Source organism: Panonychus citri, unplaced genomic scaffold (assembly GCF_014898815.1).
Source record: "Panonychus citri isolate SS breed McGregor unplaced genomic scaffold, ASM1489881v1 Contig00023, whole genome shotgun sequence".
Lineage (NCBI taxonomy): Eukaryota > Metazoa > Arthropoda > Arachnida > Trombidiformes > Tetranychidae > Panonychus > Panonychus citri.
In genome coordinates, this window is record NW_026515428.1 from 110567 (window position 1) to 136625 (window position 26059).

At 31.4% G+C, this 26059-nt stretch overlaps 4 protein-coding genes across 8 annotated transcripts; 3 read left to right on the forward strand and 1 right to left on the reverse strand.

Moving 5' to 3' along the window:
• The first annotated feature begins 5765 nt into the window (after window positions 1-5765).
• LOC128395110 (D-beta-hydroxybutyrate dehydrogenase, mitochondrial-like) lies at window positions 5766-11233 on the forward strand. Its single transcript, XM_053355516.1, has 3 exons — window positions 5766-6447; window positions 6735-6940; window positions 10063-11233. Exons 1-3 carry the CDS (start codon window positions 6443-6445, stop codon window positions 10968-10970), a joined length of 1119 nt encoding a protein of 372 aa, XP_053211491.1. The 5' UTR covers window positions 5766-6442; the 3' UTR covers window positions 10971-11233.
• A 1811-nt stretch (window positions 11234-13044) lies between these two features.
• Window positions 13045-18436, forward strand: LOC128395156 (elongation of very long chain fatty acids protein 6-like). Its single transcript, XM_053355559.1, has 4 exons — window positions 13045-13348; window positions 13525-14160; window positions 14554-14882; window positions 17439-18436. The coding sequence occupies exons 3-4, from the start codon at window positions 14599-14601 to the stop codon at window positions 18067-18069; spliced, it is 915 nt and encodes a 304-aa protein (XP_053211534.1). The 5' UTR covers window positions 13045-13348; window positions 13525-14160; window positions 14554-14598; the 3' UTR covers window positions 18070-18436.
• Window positions 18437-18613: 177 nt separating this feature from the next.
• On the forward strand, window positions 18614-20514 carry LOC128395121 (nuclear cap-binding protein subunit 3-like). The gene is made up of 4 exons (XM_053355527.1): window positions 18614-18986; window positions 19216-19347; window positions 19450-19671; window positions 19760-20514. Exons 1-4 carry the CDS (start codon window positions 18746-18748, stop codon window positions 20212-20214), a joined length of 1050 nt encoding a protein of 349 aa, XP_053211502.1. The 5' UTR covers window positions 18614-18745; the 3' UTR covers window positions 20215-20514.
• Window positions 20515-20663: 149 nt separating this feature from the next.
• LOC128394948 (uncharacterized) lies at window positions 20664-25922 on the reverse strand. Of its 5 annotated transcripts, XR_008326473.1 has the most exons (12): window positions 24895-25922; window positions 24234-24767; window positions 23937-24121; window positions 23583-23796; window positions 23394-23461; window positions 23086-23246; window positions 22628-23004; window positions 22169-22369; window positions 21730-21832; window positions 21324-21639; window positions 21022-21068; window positions 20664-20952 (listed from the first exon to the last, which is right to left on the reverse strand). XR_008326473.1 is itself a non-coding variant. In XM_053355332.1 (10 exons), exons 1-10 carry the CDS (start codon window positions 25652-25654, stop codon window positions 21585-21587), a joined length of 2658 nt encoding a protein of 885 aa, XP_053211307.1. In that variant the 5' UTR covers window positions 25655-25922; the 3' UTR covers window positions 20664-21584. The 5 variants fall into 5 exon arrangements, 1 of the variants encoding a protein (XP_053211307.1); XR_008326469.1 differs by having other exon boundaries at window positions 21022-21639; XR_008326479.1 differs by having other exon boundaries at window positions 21022-21639; window positions 22280-22369; window positions 24895-25921.
• Between the last annotated feature and the right edge of the window lie 137 nt (window positions 25923-26059).

Genomic DNA, 26059 nt, shown 5'->3' on the forward strand with positions numbered 1-26059 from the left:
GTACGGATGTAATCTCGACTGTCCAATGGATCATTTTTACCGATATGCTCAATTTGTATCACCGATCACTGGAGAAGAGCTTTGTAGTCATTCCGATGGTCAACCAGTAACATTCCCACCAGTACCTCGATCATCATCATCAGATGATTCAGTTGTCCCTCCATCGGCAGCCTTAAACTCAGAGACTGATGTTTCAACCGATGAAACCTCAGAAAGCAGTGGCGGAGGTAGTTACACCCGAAGAGTGTAAACAAATGAAACAAACTTAATTTGGAAATCAAAACAATTTTTAAATTACAATCAAAATTGAATTCTATTAATCGTTTTGATGATAATCAACTTATCTAACTGTTTCGGCGAAAGTTTGAAACTTGAGACATTCGATCAGTAAAAACAAAAACAAATGACCATTGTTGACCTAAGGTCTCAATTCTTAAAATTGATGTGCTAATAACAATTAAAGTAAAAAATTCGAGTTGATTTAGTTATATGAGTAATAAAATTAAAAATTTTTCGGCTCTCGGAAAAGCTTTTAGTGGGATTAGAGTTTGAGAAAATTAACTCTATCAAGAAGAGAAACAATCAAGCAAATTGCCTTTTCAGTCATAAGAAATCGCTGTTAATTAGTGAAGAAACAAAGTTCATCTTTACTATTACAGTTCTAACTTACAATAATCTCTCAAATTTCGTTAAAGTTAAAAGCAAGAGATTTATTGAGGAAAAGGATTGGCCGTTGATTTCCTTTGGCCTCAAGTCTTTAAAAGCGAATGATAATTCGCTCTCGAGAATATGAGAAAAGATACAATCAACAGAGTTTTAAGATTTAAGAAAACAACTCATCTCTTAGATTTGAACCAAAACAATTAAGTAAAGTGCACATGTTTCCACATTTAAGTGTTAATTAGTAAACAATTTGGTTAGTATGTAATATATGGCAGACAAAACAATAATTTATTTCCGCTCGAAACTTTGAACTTCAAAGTATTAATAAAAACAAAACTTAGACGAAATTGATCGATCAATCGATAGAGCTTCAGGGAATCGATTTTTTCTAAAATCGATAGTATGCAAAGTTCATGAGTATAAAAGGATGAACTTTTTCTCGTTCTTGTTCACAAAGATTATTTTCTCTACCTAATCTATCTAATTGTGTTTAAAACATTGTTTCTTTAGTCTCGAAAGATTAAAACTCATTAAGATGTTCGCCTGGTTAACTAACGAAATTAACTGTGAATTTAAAACGGTGAAACTATTCAACGAATGTAATTCACTTATAAATTGTTTACAAAACAATCCAAATGATTTACAACAATTGGAAATAAGTGACGAATCTTTTTTCCTTGTGATTAACCTAATTACCAGGAAGTGGCTCAGAAATCTACCAACAAGTGAAGATGAATTGATGAAGTTCCAATACCTGATTGATATTGTTCGTAACAAAGTTTATCCACCTGAGGTACAAATATTACCACCAACAGGCGAAGCAAATGGAATCAAAGGTGAAATAATAATCGCAATGGAGAAACGAATGGAAAAGGAAATGGCCAATTTAATTCCAAGTGATTGTATTAATTTTATCACGGGAATGCAAAGTAAACGACTACAGATTCATCTGAAGAACGAAACGCCCAAAGGGGTTATCGAGACACTTTTAAAATTGGATGATCCTGACGTTGAATTGATTGTTGTTGATTGGAAGATCTTTTCTGCTCAATCGACTAGTCAAGATAATCTTAAAATCTTGAAAGGAAATCTAAATTTATTCGCCAAGGCTGGAATTGTTGCCCAGTTGAAAGATTTATTCAATTCACATCTATTGCTAGTATCATCTCCATGTGGAAAACTGCACCAATTTATGAAATCCAATGACTGGCAATTCAATATTAACGGTGAAACTATTAAAATAACAGTTCGACCTTCGTATAAAAGTTGCTATGAATGTCACCATGTTTACTCAGGTTATCATGCAAAATGTTATGCAAAAAAGTAAAGATTGAAACATTTGAAGTAATTTGGAAACCAAATTTTGTTTAATTTCGAATAAAATTAATTTTTCGATTGAAATATTTACCATTTTTTTAACTTTCGAGAAAAAAGTTTGATTAAATAAAAAATTAAAAATTATTAAGATTAATTATTAATTAATTATTAGATTAAGATTAAAAAATCGATTAAGTTCAAATTTCGCGGGAAAAAAACGCGAAACTTTTGTCTTCCTTTTACGCTGTTACTTTACGCAATTGAAGCTATTGGCTTGTCACAAGTTTCTTCAAGTAATTTTCTTGAGTTCAGAACATTGTTTCTTTAAGATCGAAACATTAAAAAATCAAAATAAAAGTTCTCATGGTTAGCTGACGAAATTAATATCGAAACACTTTCAAAATTGGTTAATCTGGACATTGAATTAATTTGTCATAAGTTGGAAAATGTATTCTACTGAATCAACTAATCCAGATATTTAAATTCTGAAAGAAAGTCTAACAACTATCACGAAGACTTGAATGGTTTCTCAGTTGAAAGATTCATTCTGTTCACATCTATTGTTATTAATATTTTCATCTCCGTGTTTTAATTTCTACTCTTTCATGAGATCCAATTAATAACAGTTCAATATTAACGATGAACTGATTAAAATAACAGTTTTAACTTGTCACCATCTATATACTCATTCATGATGGTTTCATGAAAAATGTAACAATTGTAAAGATTGAAACAGTTGAAGTAATTTGAAGACATTGGTATGTTTAATTGCGAATAGGATTGATTTTTATTTCGATTATTTGACGATCATTGTAATGGTTATTTTTTCATTTTCGAGGCAAAAGTTTGAGTAAACTCTTGATGGACACTTGCAATTATTTCATAACTTGGACAATCATCACGATAAACACTCTTCATCTCAGTGGTCACTTGGTCAACTGTTAATCCTTTTCGCACAAGAAACTTGATTACTGAACGATATTCAATAGGATTCATGTTGATACAATTTACTGATCACTATTACAATTGAAACAACAAAAACAACCACGGAAAAGTTAAATTTTTAAAGATAAAGTCATGGACAAAACTATTGCCCTCTACGAGTAAACTTTTCCAATTACAGAGGTGATTCCACTTACAGCATATCAATTTGCGATAAGACTCAAGATATGTCCGTCAGCTCGATATTTTTAATTTTCAGCTGATTTTTTTTCGGCTTAAAGTTCAAGCTACATATGAAAATGGACTTAATTGTTCAGTTAATTGTGTTTGTTTAAATTAGGTTAGGTCTTCGCTAATAAGGGTCACCATGACCAAAGAAAGGCCCGGAGGGCCTGAGACAATCAAACCGAACTTTAAGCCGAAAAAAAATCAATTCTACCTGTGGAAAGGCATTTTTACCTGGAATTTAGTTTCAATTGTTTATCGTTGATCGATTGGTGATTAGAATTATTAAAAAAATTTTGATTTGACTTAGAATTGAATCTGTTAATTAGAACAAGAGATGGCGCTCGTGTTGGAGAATGGAATTAATTGTAATTTGATCACTAACTGATTGATTGTCTGTCTGGAATTAATTTGTTTTAACTTGGGAAAATTGTGTAATAGTCTAATTATCGAGATAAGAGTAGATTATCCAGAATTACATCTTAAATCGAGTCTCATATGAATATCTCATTGAGAGAAACCAGTTTTTCGGTTTCATAATTTACGGTCTCATCTTTTTTTCTTCTTTTCATTTCAATTTAATAGTGAATTCGCCTCAATTCCATCATCACCATCAACAGGTAAGTGAGAGAATATAAAAAAGAAAGAGTCAAGCCAAGTTCTGTAAAAGAAGGCGGATTCTGAAGAAAAGGTGGAGAGAATTTGGATTTACCTTTTGACTCTTTTTCTGCTTCTATTTTTTCGTCGGTTTGCTTTTTCTTTAACTACACATTATCATCTTTTCTCTCTCTGGCGCAGAGGGTTGAAGCCACTGTCCTCGTTAATGTAGGTTGTAGGTTCGAGACCCAGTGATGCATTAGTTGACCCAGTGAGAAAGAGAGGGCAGCACCCGTCAGCTGAAATGACTCCTGCGAGGGAGTCTTTTCAGCCTCCCTAGGTGGTGACACCTAGAAGGGGTAAGACGGGGGGAGAATCGGCTCTGGGGGAGCTAGTGACATACCGAGACATTTACTAACTTGTACTGGGTGTGGCATAAGTCACTGACGGCTATTTTTCGCAAATTTTGAACAGAGTAACGTGAATAAAACAGTTTTCTTGCTATATTGTGCAGAAAAGATTGCCGGATTGCAGAAAATATAAAAAGAAAACCTGTGGATCGCAAAGTTTCGAAATAAGGTCAAAAATACTACGAAACAGCATAAATGCCGTCGAAAAATATTGAAATTTTCAGGTGAAACGGTTAATGTTTAAATGACTGTTTTTAGATATTTTCAATGTCGAGGATTCAGTTTTTTTGAAGTTCTAGATGCAAAACTACAGTACTTTTAAAAATTTTCAATTTTTCGAATTTACCGGTCTAAATATACGGAAAATGGCCTATCTAATATTTTATCAAAGTTCAATAAAATCGATGTTATCCATAATCCGAGATCTAGTTATACACTCTCACGAACTTTAGTTGAGGTCGGTACGTCCAGTTTTCAACAGTTCACAAAAAATAGCCGTTAGTGACTTTTGCCACACCCAGTAAATAAAGATTAAGTGATATTTAAGAAAAATTTAGTATCGACAAGACGATAAAGTCCGCCGGCAAAGTGCAAGATTGTGCAGTCCGGTATCACTAGCTAACGTCGAGCAGTGTGGCACCACACGGCTGTTCGCAGAGGAGTGGAATGTCCGGAAAAATAGACCTAAATCTCTCCCCTCCCCCCTCTCTCTCTCTTCTAGTTACATGATAAACCCTTGTTATCTTTCAACAATCAACGATTTTTGTCTCAAGTGAAATTAATTCAACATTGAAATATCCTCTCATACAAAGACAATGGTAACAATTTTGTGAGACTTGGAATCAACTCTAAAAAAGGAGAAAGAAAAATATATTTGAATGTGATGATTTCATTTGATGTAATTGGTTAATTGTCAATAAACAATCAACAAACCAAATGACCTTAATGGTTATCAATGTGTTACACTGATTAAGTTTCCATGTTTTAAAATATTTTCTCTCTACAATTAACCTTTAAACTAATTGTGAAACCAAATTAATTTCCTAATTTCAATTCTCTCCCTCTCCCTCTTCCTCTATCTCCAAGTTAATTATCATCACAATCAATTTAAACTAATGAAGGAAATATCAACAATATATTAACCGCTAATTGTTCACGGAAAAATGGTCAATATTTGAATTGGTTGCGATAGAAAACAAAAAACATAACTATTACAATCAATGATTTGATAAGAAAAAGACAATTAAGATAATAAGTAATTACGATAAACTCTTTGTAAATTATTTCCTTCTTAAGACAAACAGTTAAATCATAACCTTGACAATCAATTGAACAATTTAAATGCATGACAATTAAATGACCAGAGAGAATGGAAGAAAAGTTTCAACAATCAAGAAACAATCAACTAAAGAGAAACAAAATTGCAAACTAACTCATCGAATCCATAAAAAGGCGATTAAAAGATCAACGATTAGAACGATGATCAACTAACAATCCAAACACAAGTTTGAATGAGTAATTAATAAAGTTAACATGGAAATAGAATAAAAAATGATTAACTAAATCATGTCAGAATGATAAACATGATTAACTACGAAAAGTAAACCTGAATGAAAAGTGATTCGAATGGTTTATTAATGGAAAAGCGAAAAATTAAGAAAACGGTCAAACCTTTTTCTCTCTCATTTTCTACTCCCTCAAAACTTTCTCTCCTTTTCTCTTTCATTCTCATTCATTCTCATTTTGTTGTTGTCTCTCGTTCTCACCTGTAGTAATTTATCTTCTTCTCTTCCTCCTCCAGTCTCTCTCTCCATTACCAAAATATCTTCCATCAATCTAATTCTTTAACCTGTTCACTTTTCCATTTCATTTTCTATTTCAAGTGATAATCATCATTGAGAAAAATTCTACTCTCTTTAAAACTTATTCTTCATCTTTTTCTTTCTCTTCTTTCCTCCATCTTCCAACTTGTTCATCTTTTCTTCTTCTTTAATGGCTAGTCCATCATCTTCAGTGACATCTTTCTCTCCATCATCTTCCTCATCTTCCTCATCATCTATGGCATCAACTCATCGTTTATCTTTTTTCTAGTTTAGTGCCTCATCCATTTCAACGCCGGTGTTTATTCAGCACTTGTTTTGGTTGGTTTGTTGAACAATAACAATTAATTTTATTCCACAATTACAATCAAGCCATATCATCTCATCGGTGCTCATTAACTTGATCAACTATTCTCATCCAACAAATCATTTAATTGGTCATTTAAAACACAAATTTACTCATCAAATATGGAGTAAGTATTTTCTCATCTTTTTGCTTTTGCTTTTGTTTACATTCATTGTTTACCAATTGTGTTCACTGTTTATGAAGTTAATTGTTGTTGATGACCTGGCCAATTGAATCTTTCACCTGTGGTTCAAATTCAAATTAACCTTTGGTAACAATAATGAATTTTATCCAAAGTTGTTTTTCAGTTTCTCCTCAGGCCCTAATTTCAATTGGTTTTAATTAGTCTCTCATATTTGTGATTTTCTTTGTTGATTTAATCTTGTTTTCCTTTTTTGGTTTCATCTTTTTTAGGCTTAAATATAAAGCTTTTGGAGTTTCGTTCCTATTATTGTGCTTTTTTCATCAATATTTCACCATTTTTCGGTCACTGATAAACTTTTTGGGCATTTTCACTGTCCTCGGGGTATTAGCCTGGGAACTTGCACCTTTCCTATTGTCCTTCTTCAAACCCTTTGCCCCAAAGGTCAATCCCAGAGGAAAAGCAATCCTAGTAACAGGTAAGTCGCTAATTAATGTTATAAACAATTAACCCAAACAACATCATCAACGTTAAGGAATCACAATCAATATCTAAAAATTTTCCTCCTATTATTTTAGTTAACCCAATACTCACTCATTGACAACCATTACAAATGTGATTAACTTTATTTTCAATATTAAATTAACCCAATTAACAGTATTCTTAATTGTTAAGATAATATTGACTAAATAATAACACCAATTTTGATTGAGTTAGACTCAAGATCCATGTCAAAGTAAACATTGTATCGAGCAAATGATTAAATTTAATTGTATTGGAAGGAAAATCCAATTCAATTATTTTAGCGTTTACTGAAAATCTTCATCTAATTCATGTCAATATTAACAAACAATTAGTAAACTGTTAAATTATTAAATCATCTGAATAAACATTCACATTGTTTGTGGTAACATTTGATTACCTTTAAATTGTGTTCCATTCTAGCTAATCTTAATTGTGTTTGTAGTGATTAAGGTTAACCTGAGAACCATTAATATTCAATACAATTTATTTTTCGGTTGTTTTTTAGTTCTGATACTTTATTAACCTTTTTCCTCTTGCTGATCAACAACAATCAACAACAATCAACTAGTGATACATTTGATTAGTTGAAATGATATCGTGTAAAGAGTTACTTTTACAGTTTAATCGAGATCAACTTTTTTCCTTCTTTCAACAAATTTCTTAAAATTAATTAACTAATTTAGTTTGTCGACCATTTAAAAAAAAGGTATTCATGTTTCTCGTTAGACTTGATTGATTTTCAAGGTCCGACTCTGTTATGATTCTGACCTCATCTAATTGTCAACAAGTAATTAGGTGACCTAATGGTAAATTGTTGTAAATTCAAACTAAGGTAACAATTAGCACCTTACATTTGTATTTACGTTTCGAAAGTTAATTTTTTTTTCTGATTATTATCAATCAATAGCGAGTAATTTAAAGTTTTCACTTGAACACTTGATTTCATAAGTTGCTATTTAATTACAATCAACTAATGATAATCATACCTTTTGATCAACAATCCTCAACCGGATATAAATCAGCTTAATCAATCTGTGTTTTGTTTCCACTCATTAACAGGATTAATTTTGATTCTCTATTAATTGTAATAATGATAATTGTGTTTTCTGAACGACAATTTTCATGATTAGTCTCATTGATAGACTATTGAACTGAAGTTCACTTGAAATGATCTTGAACAACAATTTAAATTGTTGTTTCAATTCTGAGATTTGGTTAATCACGATCTTTGAGATTACCTTTTAGTTGATTGTTAATCATAAACTAATATTTGATTGCTCGCCATAAATATTGAAAATGATTAGATCTCTCAAGTAATACAGAGAAACAATAATCGATAATTAATCATTAATAGAAACTTTTAAATATAAGAAATTAACACAAACATGGTTAATTATCATCTCAATGGTAAATTGATCAGTTAATGATGGTTAGAAAATATTAATAAATTAATGATTTAAAGGTAAATATTGGAAACTTTGATGTTGTAATGTATTTTATTTAATGCTTTCAGTGATTTGATTAAAATTAACTGTCAACAATTAAGATGATTCAACATTGATTACGATCTCGATTACCTTATAAGTAATTTAAACACAATATTTACAATCAACTTGTAACATTTTATGATTAACTTTTCCTTTACCAAATGAACCTCATTGTATCAGATTTAATTATGTATTCAATTTATAAACAGGTAAAGTAAGTATCTCATTAAGTTTGATTAATCAAATGTTAACAGTTAACAAAATTAGACAAAATTATGTTGAATTAAATTTAAACGCCTCAGGCAATTTTTGAGTAAAATACTTTTTTCCTTTTACAATTTTTACTCCAAAATTTTGGTTACTTGTCAAATATCAATAGCGATTACTGTAGCTACAGTTTACTTTTGTGTGATGACCACTGGTCAAGCTGAATGACCAGTGCTAATGTCCTTAAATTTTACTAGTCAAGGTTAAAAGGTTAATCCTTTCAAAATGTTAATTTTTTTCCTATTCTTAGAAATTGAATATTTTGTTTACAATTTTTTTCCCTAACTTTTGAATTGAGTTTTCTTTTACCTGATTAATTTGAACTTAATAATAATTAAATTAAGCTCGAAATTCTGGTTTAATTGTTTACGTAGTTAACGATTAATTATATAATTTTAATTGTATTAATAAATCAATCATATGAGTTACATGGTAAACAAAAGTAGTTACGTTGATTACCTTGAGTCTGGTTGAGGCTTGAAAGTTAATTGTAAGTCTTGTTAATTATCATGATAAAGATGATTAGAATTAATTTGCCTTTCAGTAAACACTCAATGTACTCAATTAGAAGTCTCTGATTAGCTAACAGTTGACTTTCTCATCAATTAAAACTTTTGATAGTAAAAAATGATTCGACTTTGTCCTAATAGATATAAAATCTTGCTCGTTTCGTTGGATAATTTTCAGAAAAGTTATCGGACTAACGAAGTTGTTTTCATGTTCATCTAACGATTTCATGTGAATTCTGAATAATTGATGATAGTTGAATCTCCATGAGTTTTGGATTGAAAGGATTAATTGTCCCTCGATCAAGTGTTGGTTTTGGTTAAGTAATCAAATCCTTGAGAGTCTAAATCAATTATTAAACACGACAACATGTTTGATGAGTATCACAATTTAGTCAATACAATTAAGTGGAGATGTTGTTTAATGTTTATCGTGATAATAAACTTAAATTGTTGAGTTTCTTGGATTGTTCAGCTCTTTCGTTTCGTTCAGCTTTGTGCTGAGGATTGTTCAGATTGTTCAAATTGTACAATTTAGTCAAGTTTGAGAAACGAAAGGAAAAATTTAATTTGCTCACAATCTCATCCATTCATCGATTATCCTGAATGTAATTAACTGATGCAATTATTTTAACCGTAATTTTTAAACTGTATTCAGTTAGACCACTTCCTTAATAAAGGTTATAGAGTTTCAGAACACTTTCCCAAGCTCGAAGCAATTTACTGATGATGGTGATTAAATTAGATGGATAATTAGCTAATTTATTGTTTTCTATTTCCTTTCTTTTTTTATCATTATCGTATCTTTTTCGTAGGATGTGACTCAGGATTCGGACATGGAACAGCCTTATTGCTCAACAAAATGGGTTTCAAAGTGTTCGCGGGTTGTTTGTTCCCGACTGGACCGGGTGCCGATAGTTTGAAGGCTAAAGCCGAGAATCCGGACTCAATGATCGTGGTTAAAATGGACGTTACAAAGGATGAAGATCTAGACGCTGTTTATAAATTAATTGTCTCCTCGTTGGACCAGAAAAATAACAACGAACAACTTTATGGATTAGTAAATAACGCTGGTATCCTGCGAATGGCTCCAATTGAAATGGGCGATTTTAATTACTTTGTCAAAGATCAGTTTGACGTAAATGTTTTCGCTGTCGTTCGAGTGACACAAAAATTTTCATCGCTTATCCGACAATCAAAGGGCCGTATTGTTGTCCTTTCCTCAATCGCCTCTCGGATTTCAGCTTCGCCTTTAGCCGCTTATTGTATGTCCAAACATTGTATCACCGCTTTCTGTGACTGTCTCCGTGATGAGATTACTGATTCTGGTGTTAAGGTCACTTCAATTGAACCTTACTTTTATGGTACCGATATGTTGACCACCAACAATTTAAATCTTCACGACGACAAATGTTGGAATACAACCAGTGAATCAATTAGAAAAGCTTTCGGACAGTCCGCTTACAAGAAAATGATCGCTGACTTTTTCACACTAATTCGACTCAATGCCTTGGGGGCCAATCAAGATCCCAGCGAAGTTTCTCGAACTGTTGCTAAAGCGCTAACCGAACCCGAACCTTTGTACAGATACGTTTGTGCTTCTCCTTACATTAAACCTCTTCTTCTTATGGGTCCATTGGTTCCTCGAGAGATTTTCTCATGGTTTCATAAACAACTCTTCCAATTAGCCTGTAATCAAATGGAAAAATCAAAATCTCATTAGCCCAAGTTAAATCAACATCATTAGCGTTCTAATGACATTTTTTCCTCTTGATTATATTCGTGGTCATGACTGAACAATCAAAAATTAAATTCAAATTGTACATTGTGGTTAACATAAAAAAAGGAATGAAAACAAACCTTGACCAAAATCGTTTTTGTACCAATCATTGTATTGTTTTCTATTGCATTTGATTTCTTGCTCGAGATTTTGATCACATATTGATGAAGAAAACAATTAAAATACAAACCAGTTAATTTACCCAACCTTTAATTGTTCATTTCAATCATAAATCAGATGCGTGAGAAAATCCGATCAATCATTGATTTCGATGAAAATTTCCAAGAAGTTTTCGTTCAATCGATCGGGTATTCCTCATTTTTCGAGATGATCTGTTCAGTTTGGATAACTAAACACAATTCGGTACAGATTCCGCGTGGAAAATTCATCTTACAATCCGAGGAGATTATCAAGTACATGTAAATGGAAAATTTCCTCGTTCAGTAGATTTGAAAATTGTCATCAATAAGAATTCAACTATTGTCATTAAATATTTAGTTATTCGATAAATAAAAAAGACCAATTTTCTAATCAGTGCAAATTGAAAGAAATCATCGAAAGCTGAAAATATAACCTGAAGAGAAAAGAATCAATCAAATAATTTGGGTAACATTACATTAATTGTGTGATAGTTTGATTGTCTCAGGCCCTCAGGGCCTTCCTTTGTCAATAGTGACCCTTAATAGTGAAAATCTAACCTAACCTAATCCAAACAAACACAATTAATTGAGAAATTAAGTTAATTTCCATGTGTAGCTGTAATTGTAAGCCAAAAAAAAGTCAGCTGAAAGTAGAAAAGTTGAGCTTACGGACATAACTTGAACCTTACCACCGAGAGTTTAGTGTACCCATTTTAGTAAACATGCTCAAATTTTTTCCATTTTTCGAAAGAAAATTGTTTTAATTTTTTTTCGTAATCACTGATGAATTTTGGGTAATTTTTTCATTTTATTCATCTTCATGTAATATTGAGCTACTTGACTAATTGTTCAACCATCACGAAGACTTGAATTGTTTCTCAGTTGAAAGATTCATTCTATTAACATCTACTGTTATTAATATTTTCATCTCCGTGTTTTAACTTCTGATCTTTCATGGAATCCAATCAATAACAGTTCAATATTAACGATGAACTGATTACATACCGGTTTGACCTTTAACCATCTATATACTCAGGGTTTTATGAAAAATGTAACAATTGTAAAGATTGAAACAGTTGAAGTAATTTGGAGACATTGGTTTGTTTAATTGCGAATAGGATTGATTTTTATTTCGATTTTTTAACGATCATTGTAATGGTTATTTTTTCATTTTCGAGGCAAAAGTTTGAGTAAACTCTTGATGGACACTTGCAATTATTTCATCACTTGGACAATCATCGCGATAAACACTCTTCATCTCAGTGGTCACTTGGTCAACTGTTAATCCTTTTCGCACAAGGAACTTGATTACTGAACGATATTCAATAGGATTCATGTTGATACAATTTACTGATCACAATTACAATTAAAACAACCACAGAAAAGTTAAACTTTTAAAGTTTAAACCCATGGACGAAACTATTGCCCTCTACAAGTAAACTTTTCCAACTATATTTTAATTGTCTCATTCACCCCGGTTCATTTAAATGACCACAACCTAAAGTTAGTTCAATAATCAATTGAAATCAAATTTGATTTTCTCAACGTTTAAACAATCAACTGAACTTTTCACACAACTCCATTTAAGTTTTTTCTTAAATATCAGATGATAATTATAAGTTATTCTTATTTAGAAATTGTAATCAATTTTTCAGGCGGAAAGGCACTTTTACCTGGAATTTAGTTTCAATTGTTTATCGTTGATCGATTAATTGATTGTTGATTAGAAACTCTAATTTAGGATTATGGATTATTAAGAAAATTTTTGCTTGAATTAGAATTGAATCTGTTAATTAGAACAAGAGATGGCGCTCGTGTTGGAGATTGGAATTGAAATGTAAACAGAAATTTGAAATTCGTTTCGATTTTATTTGAGATAATTGTGATCGAAGGTAATTTGATCACTAACTGATTGATTGTCTGTCTGGAATTAATTTGTATTTATTTGTTTTAACTGGGAAAATTGTGTAATCATCTAATTATCGAGATAAGAGTAGATTATCCAGAATTACATCTTAAATCGAGTCTCATATGAATATCTCATTGAGAGAAACCAGTTTTTCGGTTTCATAATTTATGGTCTCATCTTTTTTTCTTCTTTCGGTTCTTCCCTTTTTTTATTCTTCTTTTCATTTCAATTTAATAGTGAATTCGCCTCAATTCCATCATCACCATCAACAGGTAAGTGAGAGAATATAAAAAAGAAAGAGTCAAGCCAAGTTCTGTAAAAGAAGGCGGATTCTGAAGAAAAGGTGGAGAGAATTTGGATTTACCTTTTGACTCTTTTTCTGCTTCTATTCTGTCGGTTTGCTTTTTCTCTGACTACTCATTAATTTCTCTCTCTCTCTCTCTTCTAGTTACATGATAAACCCTTGTTATCTTTCAACAATCAACGATTTTTGTCTCAAGTGAAATTAATTCAACATTGAAATATCCTCTCATCCAAAGACAATGGTAACAATTTTGTGAGACTTGGAATCAACTCTAAAAAAGGAGAAAGAAAAATAGTGGGAGCGTCTTGTTAATTTGTTTCTTTTCTTCATTATCGTAATTAACAAATCGCCATCATACCATTTAACAGTTAACCTTCTTAGCCAGAAGAAAAGAGCTTAATTCTTAAATGTGCTAATTAACTTGATCAAAATCGAGACAATTTATCTCAATCAGTGTAACTGTGTGAATTTGTGTCTATCATTACATGAAGAGCCTCAAGTTAATCAGCATTTGTCTCCAGTTGAAACAGTAACTAAACAATCAATAATATCTACAATTTGTTAATTTTTAAAGTGACTATTTACTTGACTTGTTAAACAATTAACTTTGTATCATTTTCTCAGATAATTGATTAATTGTTCTAATTGTTTTTATTCAACGTCACCGGTGGTAGAGAATTAATCATCTCCATTGTTTCCAATTTCCACCTTTTTCTTTCTTTGGTCTAACCAAATAACAATTAATTTCCAAATCACCTTAACAATTAAAAAAGCAAATTGGTAAGTACAATTAACAATGAAACATCACTGGGAGACTTTTAAATTAAGAAACTTTTTTAATGACAAGAGACAATCAAGAAATCAAAAAGTAAACAATTGCTTGTTGACTTTTATCATCACAATCTTCATCTTTTATGTTGAAACAATCAAATTAATCAACCATCCCTTATTTGATTGTGATGATTTCATTTGATGTAATTGGTTAATTGTCAATAAACAATCAACAAACCAAATGACCTTAATGGTTATCAATGTGTTACACTGATTAAGTTTCTATGTTTAAAAAAATTTTCTCTCTACAATTAACCTTTAAACTAATTGTGAAACCAAATTAATTTCCTAATTTCAATTCTCTTTCTCTCTCTTCCTTTATCCTTGTTCCTTGTTGTAAAGTGTTTCTTTTAGTTTTGCTGGACAGCAATCAATTTGCAATTAACAATGAATTCACCAATCATCACTTCGGACCCTTACCTGTACCGGTCAAGTCAAGTGTCACCAAATTACACCTTCACCTTTCCCTTTGAAAGGTCATTCCAATACACCGAAGCCCGAGAATGGATGAGAAATCATTGGCAAACTGCCTTCTATTGGGTCGCCCTTTACCTGGTCTTGGTCTTCGGAGGTCAAGCTTACATGTCAAAACGTCAACCCTACAAATTTAAGTCCCTTCTAATTGTTTGGAATACTGCATTGGCTACATTCTCAATCATTGGAACAATCAGGTTGGTCATTTAATTGTAAATTCGATAATCATGTTAATCAAATCAGCTCAATGGTCGCAAATTGAATCAAAATTTTATTCGTCTCATTTTCTTGTTTGTTCACCTTTTCCAATGATTAACATATGGGTGTTTATCCAGTATCTTAATTTAGGAAATATCATTGAACTTTATCCACTTAATTAACTTAATCAAAGCATAAAATTAACATGTAGCTTAATGACAGGATATAATTGTCGCTTTCTCATTGTTAATTGTTCACTTTTCCCAATACTAATCAACAGACTGTGATGTTTTCCTCTGATTTGGTTGAAGAGTTTAGTTTTTTTTCCTACTAATTACAATTTACTCTAAAAATACCTTGATTTTTTTTCCTTCAATTCCAATTGTTAGTAGAGCTGAAAAAAATCAATTATTTCTTCATTAATCAGATCCTTGAATAGTAAACAATACAATATATTGATTGCGTTTAAAGTTTACAGTTTAAAATAATTTATCTATGTAAATATTAATTGTTTTAGATTTTCCTTGTTTATTTTGAATATCATCAAACTAAATGAATCGAAAAAAAAACCTTTAATCATTTTGATATCAAAGATAAATTAAGTATTAATTGTTTGACATTTCCAACAATTAAACTTAAGTATTACACAATTTGGTTATTGGCTAAATAATTTGGTTAATTTAATAATCTCCATCCTTTTATATGGACAATTTACCCTCCAAAAAAAATTGACAATGAGTGTTGATTAATATAATTAACGTGACAATTGCGAAATTCAATGTTTAGCTAATTAGTAAATCAAATCATTAGTTAAATTTTAATTATCGTCATCCATTTTCTTGATTGATACAATCAACTATTAACATACATCTTGTTAATTTAACATTGAAGCTCAGCAAATCACCTTGAGATGAAGCCTTGAATTTAAACGTAACTATTTCCTTAAGGGTTAACATACGATAATTTACTAATTGTTGATAGTATATTTATCCTGATCTAGTTTTTCATCAACACGATCAATGATATAACTCTAGAGATAAGAAAATTTTCCGTTTAACCCAATCAAGGTAAAATTTTGGCTAATTGTTACAATTTAACGAAGGAAACAAAAAAATTAACCTCAATTTAATATTTACCTTGATTTCCTTGGTTTATTTCATTGAACTTGATCCAATATTAACTATAAAACTACTAATCATAATTGTTACAATTTAATCTGTATTAACTGATTTACTGTTAGTTTATGTTAATTTGAAAATCATCCGATCTTTAACCGGAAGTAAATTTTTACTGATTCAAATAATCAGCCGATTCTCACAATCAGCTGATTATAAGATTCCGGTTTTGATAAAAATTTACTTTGATGGATGATTACAGATTTTGAACAGCCTGATGACAATTAACTTAATTGACATTTTCAGTGGATTCCCAAGTTGATTAAGTAAATTACTCTTCAACCAATCAACAGTATATCAATTCCCAATCCTTTGTAATTTAAATTGTCAACAACTGATTAATAGCAAAATTTTCCTTAATTGTTTAGCTTTGACAATAAACCAACAATCTAATGTCAATTTAATCGCTACTTTAGTGTCACTTTTGATAAATTATTCAAATATTAATTTCTCTGCCATATATATTATGATATTAGTATAATTAATTTTCGATTAATTGATTAAATCAATTTACCAACTAAATTAAAATGCCAGAATCAGTGAATTGTTATTATTATTAAAAAGAAATCGAGAAAAATATTTCCTGTTTACCTAATTTCATATTCTTGTTTATCATATTCATCTTCCCCTTTAGACACAATTAATAAGGCAACAATTTAATTATCTTGATTAATATCTTCCTCCCATCTAAATTGTCTGAATCATATGAAAGCATTAAACCTTAATTGTGATCTGTTTATCGATTCGTAATCCTTAAACCTGTAAATCTGATACTCGATATTGTTAATAGCTGTTTACAATCAAAGGATTACATTGATTAGTTACTTTCATTATCATTTACAACACAATCAAGATGATAATCAATTGCACGTCTAATACATATCATTAATGTGTCTGATAAATAGCTAATTACAAAATATCAGAATGAAGAAGAGCCAACAATCAGTATATTAATTAACTTTTACCCGGAAACTTACTTGTACAATCAGCGCAATTAACCATTAAAAATCAAAGTAATCATTATTTAACGTCATTGTCACAAACAACACAACAACAAAATTTAATCACGTTTCCATTTTATCATTAAATTTGCTAATGATAATCATTTAAATATTTTTCTTACCTTTTCATTATTATTGGGATTTAATTGTAGCACAAAAAATTAACTAATTGACCTTAAAGTGACCACTTACGGGCACAATAGATACGATTTGTCGTATCAAGTGTAAATTAATTTGCAATCGATTGAAAATTATGATTGATTCTTGGAAAGTAATTTAACTCGATTGATTAAATATTATTTCCTCATTGTGATTACATCGATTAATCAATTGTTGATTATATAACTAATTGCATATTTATCTATTTTTATCCCACCAGAATACTTCCAGAAATGATTCATATGTTGAGAAACTTTGGCTTCTATCATTCAGTTTGTAATCCAAGTTACATTGAGGTCAATCGAGTCTCCGGTTACTGGACATGGGTTTTCGCTCTCTCAAAGGTACCCGAACTTTGTGACACCCTTTTCATTGTTTTCCGTAAACAAAATCTACTCTTTCTCCACTGGTATCACCATATAACTGTCCTCTTGTTCACTTGGTACTGTTACGCTGAGCACGTTTCCCAAGCTCGTTGGTACATTTGTATGAACTACGTGGTTCATTCAGCCATGTACACTTATTATGCGCTTCGAGCATCCGGTTTCCGTGTACCCAAACCAATAGCCATGACGATAACAACCTCACAAATCCTTCAAATGATCATGGGATTTTACGTGACCTACTATGGGTACGATAAAAAATCGCAAGGTTACCCGTGCGCTATAACCTCAGGCTCAATTAAATGGGGTCTCCTTATGTACGCTTCATACTTTGTCCTCTTTGCCAACTTTTTCATTAACTCTTATTATCGTAAAACCAAAGGTTCAACCTCGCAAAGAGGGATGAGTGATTCATCATTTGTTAATTTTGTTCATAATCAAAAAACTTCCCCAATCAAATCGGATTAAATCAAAATCTTTCCCTCTCTTCATCTCTCTCTCTCTCTCTCTCTCTCTCTCTCTCTCTCTAATTTCCTATTCCTATTCCGCTTTTCCCTCCCTAACAATTAACTCTATCACCTTAATACACTCAATATATATACATAGAATTGTATTCCTTTGATTTAATTATCAACGAATACACGAAAACCTTGATTGTTATGTTTCCAGATATAATATAACAATTAAATCTGTAATCAAATAATTTAAATACTTTTTTTTTTGCTTGTTTTGTATTAATGATAATTTGTTCAAATTTTTACTTTAGGTAATTTAATTAATTGCTAATTATGTTGCGTTGATAAAAACAATTAAAAATTAATTAAGAAAAACTAAACGTCAATGATTTCTTTCGGTAATTAAACTTGATTAATTGTTTAAGAAAAAGAGAAATGTAATTGGAAAGAATTCAAATTAACCGGGGAAAAAAAGAAAGAGACTCTTTGATTGGAAAAGAAAGAGAAAGAAAGACAAGTTACTTTGCTTATTTACTCTCTTACTTTTTTAGTCTCTTTTTGGTCTCCGGTGTTTATTTTGTTTATTTTCATTTTTTTCTTACATCTTGTTGACTGTTAATTGTTTCCTATTAAATTGAATGAATTGTTTTCTCTTGTAGATTAGTTGAATTGTTTAAATTTCTTTAATCATGGATAACGAGACTATGGAGATTGAAGTTGACATCGGTCAGATTGATGATCTAATTGATGATTATCAAAGTGACTCTGAGCTTAACTTGGAACCTGATCAACCCTTGATTAGTGATTCAACCGAAAATGGAATTAGAATTGTACTTCAAGAAGGAACCCAATCAAACGAAATTGTTAAGCTAAATGATCAACAAATTGTTACTCTATACAACAGCCTTGGTATACCAACAGATGAATCCAGTTGAGTTTTTTATATTAGTTGTTACACTTTCGAAATGATTAATTTCATTTTCTTGTGTTGATTTTAATGAGTTATTTTTCTGTCACTTAATTGTGTCTATTAACTCACTTTGGTTCATCTTATTTGACTCATTCAAGTGTATTTGTATTCAATTTTACTAATTCTGATCTTTGTTCTCTCTTTTCTCTTTATCTTCTATTTCCAATCGATCATCAATCATTTCATTAGATAAAAAATACTCAACATGGAGATTGAATGTTGTTCATATACGAGGAGTCCAAGAGATGAATACAAATGATGTTCTACAATTTTTCAACGACTATGAACCAGATTTCATCGAATGGGTTAATGATTTATCATGTTAGCATTTTGATCTTTGAACTGAAAATCAATATTCCATTATGATCAAGTTTCTCATGTTTTTCTGTCTCTTTTTCCACAAATTTTTTTATCTCTCTTCAGGTAATGTATTATTTGCTGATAATCGAGCTGCGGCAACGGCACTTGAGGGTTTAACAGTCGCTTTAATACTTCATAAGAGTCAAGATACTTTAGAAGGTGTTCCAGAGGAAGTTGAAGTAATCGATGCCAATGATATCGAATATTCTGTTCCTCCTAATCGCTGGAGATTAGGAAAATCGCATGATAAAGCTAAACATCTTCTTCTAAGATTCGCATCGACAAGTTTGTTATTTCCCTTTCTAAATTTATCTCTCATTCTATTGTATAAGAAAAAGAATTCCGACTAATTTGATATTTTCTCTTCTTTTAGCTGATAAAAAGATGCCTGGAGCTCGAAAACATAGTGTTTTCTATGAGAAATACGGAGTACCCGATCCAAAGGAGCGAAGTGAAAAAGTAAAAGAAGCTCCAAGAATAAGTGTTAGCAATTCTAAGCTACGACGAAATATTTCTCGAACCATTAGAAACAATGAGTTAATCGAAGTGAAAAATGTCCCAGTTAATATGAAAATGAGAGCCGATGAAGAAGAGGAAAGAAGCCATCATCATCTAGATGAGAGACTTGGTTCTAATGTACATCGACGAGTTGGTGGATTTAAGCATAAATCGAAAGGTTCAGTTTGGGATCGTTTACAAACCTCAAATTCTCGTGGAAATAACAATAACAATAATAGTAATAATAATCATCGAAACAATCGAACTGTCAGAGTCTCTAATCAAGGATTAAGAGTTTTCTCTCGATTGTCAAAACCTGGAAGATTCTGATCCAAGATTCTCGATTCGTCTGTCCAACCAACGATTAAATTAAATCCAGTTCATCAATTTGGAAAGCTTAATCATCTTCATCTTTAATCGCCATCATCATCATCAAAATAAGAAACTATTTTTTAGGTTAATATCATTTTTTTGTCTTCGATTTTTTTTTCTCTTCCATTTTGACGATCGCCAAATCTGTAAATTGTCTTCATCACTTTTGGAATAATTTAATCAATTAATTTACCATCATCTCATTAATTTCTTATCACTAGCAATCAAATAAAATTCCAACCTTTATTAATAAGTTAATTTTCATCATTTTGATTTATTTTTAACAAATTAATGATAATTTAAACAACTTGGTGAGTTAATTTCGCAATCAAGGTTTTTCCCAATTAATTGAAACTTTTTCATTCCAATTTCACAATCAAGCGAATTGTAAATTGTAAACTAATTAGTAAACTTTCAATGGATTTTAATCAAAAAAGCATAACTTTGTTTTTCTAATTTCCATTCTCTATACAGAGTTTGTGCTCTTTTTGTTTAATTCTCATTTAGATTTAATTACATATTCTTATCATTAATGTTATTATTTATAAATTTGGTGGTTTTCTCTTTCTTTGGGATGTTGATTGTGTCCATATATACTCCAATTAATCGGCCATCATCAATTTGGAATCGTTGATAAGTTAATTGTGCAAGAAGAAGAGGACATTTGAAAGAGTGAGAAGGCAAATGGGGAAGAGACTATTATGAAAAATAGAAGATGATGAGTTTTCTCCCATGAACAGATTACACTGAACTTTTTGGTCTTACTTTTGTTTTTTTCTCCAATTTTGAGTTGATTTCTTTCAATTGTTGTACTTTGATTGCCATAGTGTTTTTCATGGTAAAAGACAAAAAAAACAAAGTTCTATAAATATTAATAAAATTTTCTTCCAATGGGAATGCAAACTGTTATAAGGATACCAGAATCTCATGTTAGAATTTTCGATAAATAAACAAGGAACTTATTTTCTCAGATTTCGATATTTCTTGAGTGTCGCTCGATGATGAAACAAAATATTATCATTTTCTTCCTATTCTTTTCAAGGGGATACAAAAGATAATATTTATACCGCGGTGGTGATGATGACAAATGAATTGATGATAATGATTAATTTTCGAGTTGATTTTGAAATGACCTATGGATGGATGATGATTATTATTGTTGGCCATGATGATGATGATGAGAGGGGTGAAAGATGTCGATGGTAGTTGAGAGATAACAAAGATGATGGAGAGAGTGTGTGAGATGATTGATTTAAATTGTTCCAATGAATTGTTATCACAAAATTTTCCGTATTAACAAAAATTATATGGTAAAAATGAGCGTTCGGTTAATCTTTTCGTCGAACTTTTCTTGTACATCTTCTTCCAGTCCTTTGTTTCCGTCTAATAGAGTAGAGAAAATGGAAGACATTATTTAGAGATGTAAAAAAGAAAAGTTGTTATTCCTTAGAATATGATAAATTCGATGATTACTTTTTACGAGTAACTGGAGAATTAACAGAAGAATCCGGTGAGTTCTCCCTGGAATCACTGCCAAAAATTTCGGAGAACTGTTTCTTCCTTCGTTCACGACTACCTAAACTCACGAATACGGAACAAAGAAAAGAGAGAGAAAACAATCAAATGGTTAATATTAATGTAAATGAAAAGTTTTTCGAAGATCGAAAGTGTGAAAGGAAAGATAAACATTATTATGAAAAAGATTCGAACGATAATCAATTCGTCGACCAATTGTTTATCTGGAAAAGTATCATGCAAGAGATTGGTGAAAAAAAGGTTATTAATAAGCGTTGGGTGGTTAAGTAAATTAGTTTGAGAGAGAGAGAGAGACATGCAATTAACGGTAAATACGAAATAGACATTGAGATGATTGGATGATGATTATCAAGCAGTTTGGATAATAAGTTATTACTTGAAGGTGGTCTAATCTCCTCATCTAACGCTGAATCATCTAAATTGTGATCTGTATCACCGTTAGATGAAGGACCTTCACCATTTGGACTTTTCGATTCAGATTCAGTACCAGAGTAAACAAAATCGGGATCATCCTCATATCGACGAGTTCTTTCACAACGACCAGAATTATCTCTTCGACTGTTATCAGTTAATTCACCTTTGTAATGAAAAGTTGAGAAAGGTCACAGATGAGGATGGGCGAGAGAAGAGAACAAATATCTTAAAATATTGGGAATTTTTCTTAATTGTTCCTCAAATAGTTAAACACTAAACAACTTTTTCTTATTTTCTCTTGGGTTAATATTTGTTATAAAAGGTGAAAGGAAAATTAAACTAAAAAGTAGAACTATTTTTCATATAGAATTGATAGTTAAATAAAAGGGATTACAATTAAAATGGAAAATAATTTTCTTACCTTCTTCATCTGAATCTTCATTACTATCATCATCACTATCATCATCATCACTAGCATCATCTGATTCATCATCTTGCTCTGTATCTTCGTCGTCATCTTGTTCACTTTCTTCATCTTCCTCTTCCTCGTGCTCAGTTTCTAAATCCATTCTTGCCTCTCCGGCTGATACACCGGTGGGATGATTATCGTTGTTTCCACCTTTCAAATTTTCCTCATCACTGTCATCTAAAGTAATTATGTCAATTCGATTAACGTCAATTAAGGTAGGGGAAGTTTCTTTCGCTTTATTTTCTATCACAGGATGCCAAGTACCATTTCGGTCAAATGAAACTTTTAAACATTCAGGCGGAGCTTTGGACAATATTTCAGCTATTAAACTGTATAAATGGTGGAGAAAAGAAAAGACAAAGTTAATCAAACTACTCAATTAACTGATTGTTCCATTCATGTCAACTTACCAATCTACTTTTAGATCATTGAAGCTTATGGCTTTTTTACAAGACGGACAATGCCACTCTGAGCGTTTTTGATTGATATCTAAAAATGATTTAGCATCGAAACAGGCAAGATGTTCACACTTCACACCAATCGCAGGGATTTCAAGTCTTTTTTTGGTTATCTAAAAATAGTAATAGAAAATTTTTCAAGAGTTAATGTTGATCTTAATCTTCGAGGGGATGTTAACAATATTAATCAATAAAATCAATCATTGTGGTTGATGCAAGTAAATCAAGAGAGAGAGATAAATGTCAAAAAAAGTACACACTGGACAGCATAGAGGGACCATTATCTCCTCTGAGCATATATCACCACTGGCAGCGAAATTTTTTACAACTAGAAAATAAGAGTCAAGAGAGAGAGAGAGAGAGAGAGAGATTAATAAACAATCATATATTATATAATACATAAATATGTAAGTAAAGTTTTGATCAAAATGATGAATCAATTTGCTTACTCATTTTTAAAGTTTCATCACTTGGTCTTTGATACTCTTTTTTTTTCAAGTTATCGAGGATTTTGTCAGGAGTAAATCTTCTACTAATGTATATACCGATACTGTAATCACGAACAGGCTCGTTTTCAGGCCAACAAAGATCAAGTTCATTTCGTAGAACAGTACAATATTGTGTTATATCTAAAGGTGCTTTGATTGATCCAGCGGCTTGTTTCTGTATACAATGAATTGAGAGGGAAAAATAAATAAATAGATTGTCAACTTCATTGGATAACTATGGTTTGACATGTATTAGCATTTTTTTTTGCTAAAATTTTATGCAAAAAATTTTGATGATGTGTAAGATCAACTTACTCCCAATGAAAATGGTCTGGAGTTAATTTTAATCAATAATTTACGGGAAACTCTGTCACCTTGATTCGCTTTCTTTGATTTGAAATTACATATTCTTAATAAAACTCTTTGTTGGGGATCTTGAATTAAGTCCAGTTGACTTGGTTTAAAAACGAAATTAACTCTAAGCTTGGTTTGACTTGAAGCTATAAAGAGAATGAGAGAGAAAGAGAAATGATTAACAACAATTGATTAGATTGTAAAATTTAAAGTGTTCTGGTGTTTACAGTACAAGAGAAAATGACAGAACAAACTTACGATAAATTTCTGGTTTTAAAATCTCATCAGGAAAAGTAGCAAAAACCAAATTAAGTTGCTTAAATTGGACTAAATTACCTAATTGTTTACCTCTAGAGGTGGAATTTTTGTTAGAACTTCGAGTTGTAGGAGCGAGAAGTGATGCTGTTTGACCTCCGGCGAATTGAGGAGACATAGATAATAGGGGGCCATTTAATGTTAAATTACCAGAGTTGTTAACAATTGAAATGTTACCTGGTCCTGTTAATGGTGGAATTGACAAATTGGGAATAAATGTTGGCGTGGTTATGGTTGATGTTGTGGTTGTTGTTGCTGTTGTTGCAGTTGATCTGGGAGTTGAGAGGTGAGAGTTGAGCTGCAAGGTTGCGTTGGATAGTCCGGAAAATGTAAATGTATTTTGAACACTAGAAATTGGCACTGTTGTTGTTAATATATTGGTAACTGAAGTAGTAGGAAGTGAAGTTGATGGTGGGAAAACTTGAGGAGTGGATAAGAAATTAAATGATCGGTCCAGTGTCGGTGGTGTCGAATGGCCTAGAATTTAGACAAAAAAGAGAGAAAATAAACAAGTTAGAATAGAATAGAAAAGAATATAATGACTTTTGGTTTTAAAGATTTTTTGTTCCATTTTCATCATAGAAAAAGAAACCGGTCCATTCACCTGAGTCGGGTCGATTCTTGACCCTTGGATCTCTTAATCTCGATTCCAACCTGTCAACCTCTGATTTACTTTTATCCACAATCTTTTGTAACCTTTTTTCTTCCACTTCGAGTTTAATTTTCTTCGCAATCACTCTAGCCAATTCCTTCTGTGTAACGGTTAAGTGTTGTTTCAATTTAAGAAGTGTCTGTTCATCAATTGTTCGAGTATTTCTAGAAGAGGAGGAAGATGATGAAGAAGATGACGACGAAGTGGTGGTAGTTGTGGTTGTCACGGTGGTTGAGGAAGAGTTAGAATTTCTATTAGCCTGATTAGAGGAAGATGATGATGAAGATGATGAAGATGATTGTCCTTGCGATGAAACTGGTGGATTAGATCGTGTTGGTGGCATTTGTCGGTGTTGTGCCTGCGATTGTTGTGGTGGTATCATCTGGGGCTGTTGGGGCCAATTTCGTCTAAAGTCTCTATAAAAATTTGGTCCTCCACCATTACCACCTCCATTTCCACCACCAACTCCGCCGCCTCCAGTTGGATAAGAACTAGTAAAATGATTATAACCACCACTTGGTATCATATTGTTATTATTATTGAGCATAGGAGGACCAATATAACCACCAGGAGGCCCGTTAAAATAATCATTACGCTGATTATCAAACATGTTGCCCGGATGGTGGGAACGATTGTGTTGATTATTATTGGACATCGGATGATGATTCTTGTAATAATACTTATTTGAATTATTCTTGTTCATATCGTGCATGATAAATCATTTACAACCGAAAATCATCAAGAGAAAAAAACAACACAAAGACAGTAGTATTGAGAATAAGGTAACACATTGTTTACCAGGTACAATCATTTAGAATTTGTAATAATGGAACCAAATCAATTAGAGAGAACAAATTGTAAGAAAATGGTCAACAATTAATAGATAGAATTACAATAATTAGTAAAATGTGCAGAATTAGTCAATGGGCAAAAAGAAAAAGAAAAGAAAAGGAAAAAACCAAAAGTGTAGAAAAAGAAACAAATGAGAGAATAGAAAACAAAACATTCCCCTGGCGGTTCAACCGAATTTTGGAATTTGCTGTACAATTAACATTCTGCTATTTCTACATTAATTGTTCGTTTTTTTTGTTATTCTTTTTTTTTAATTGTTCTAATT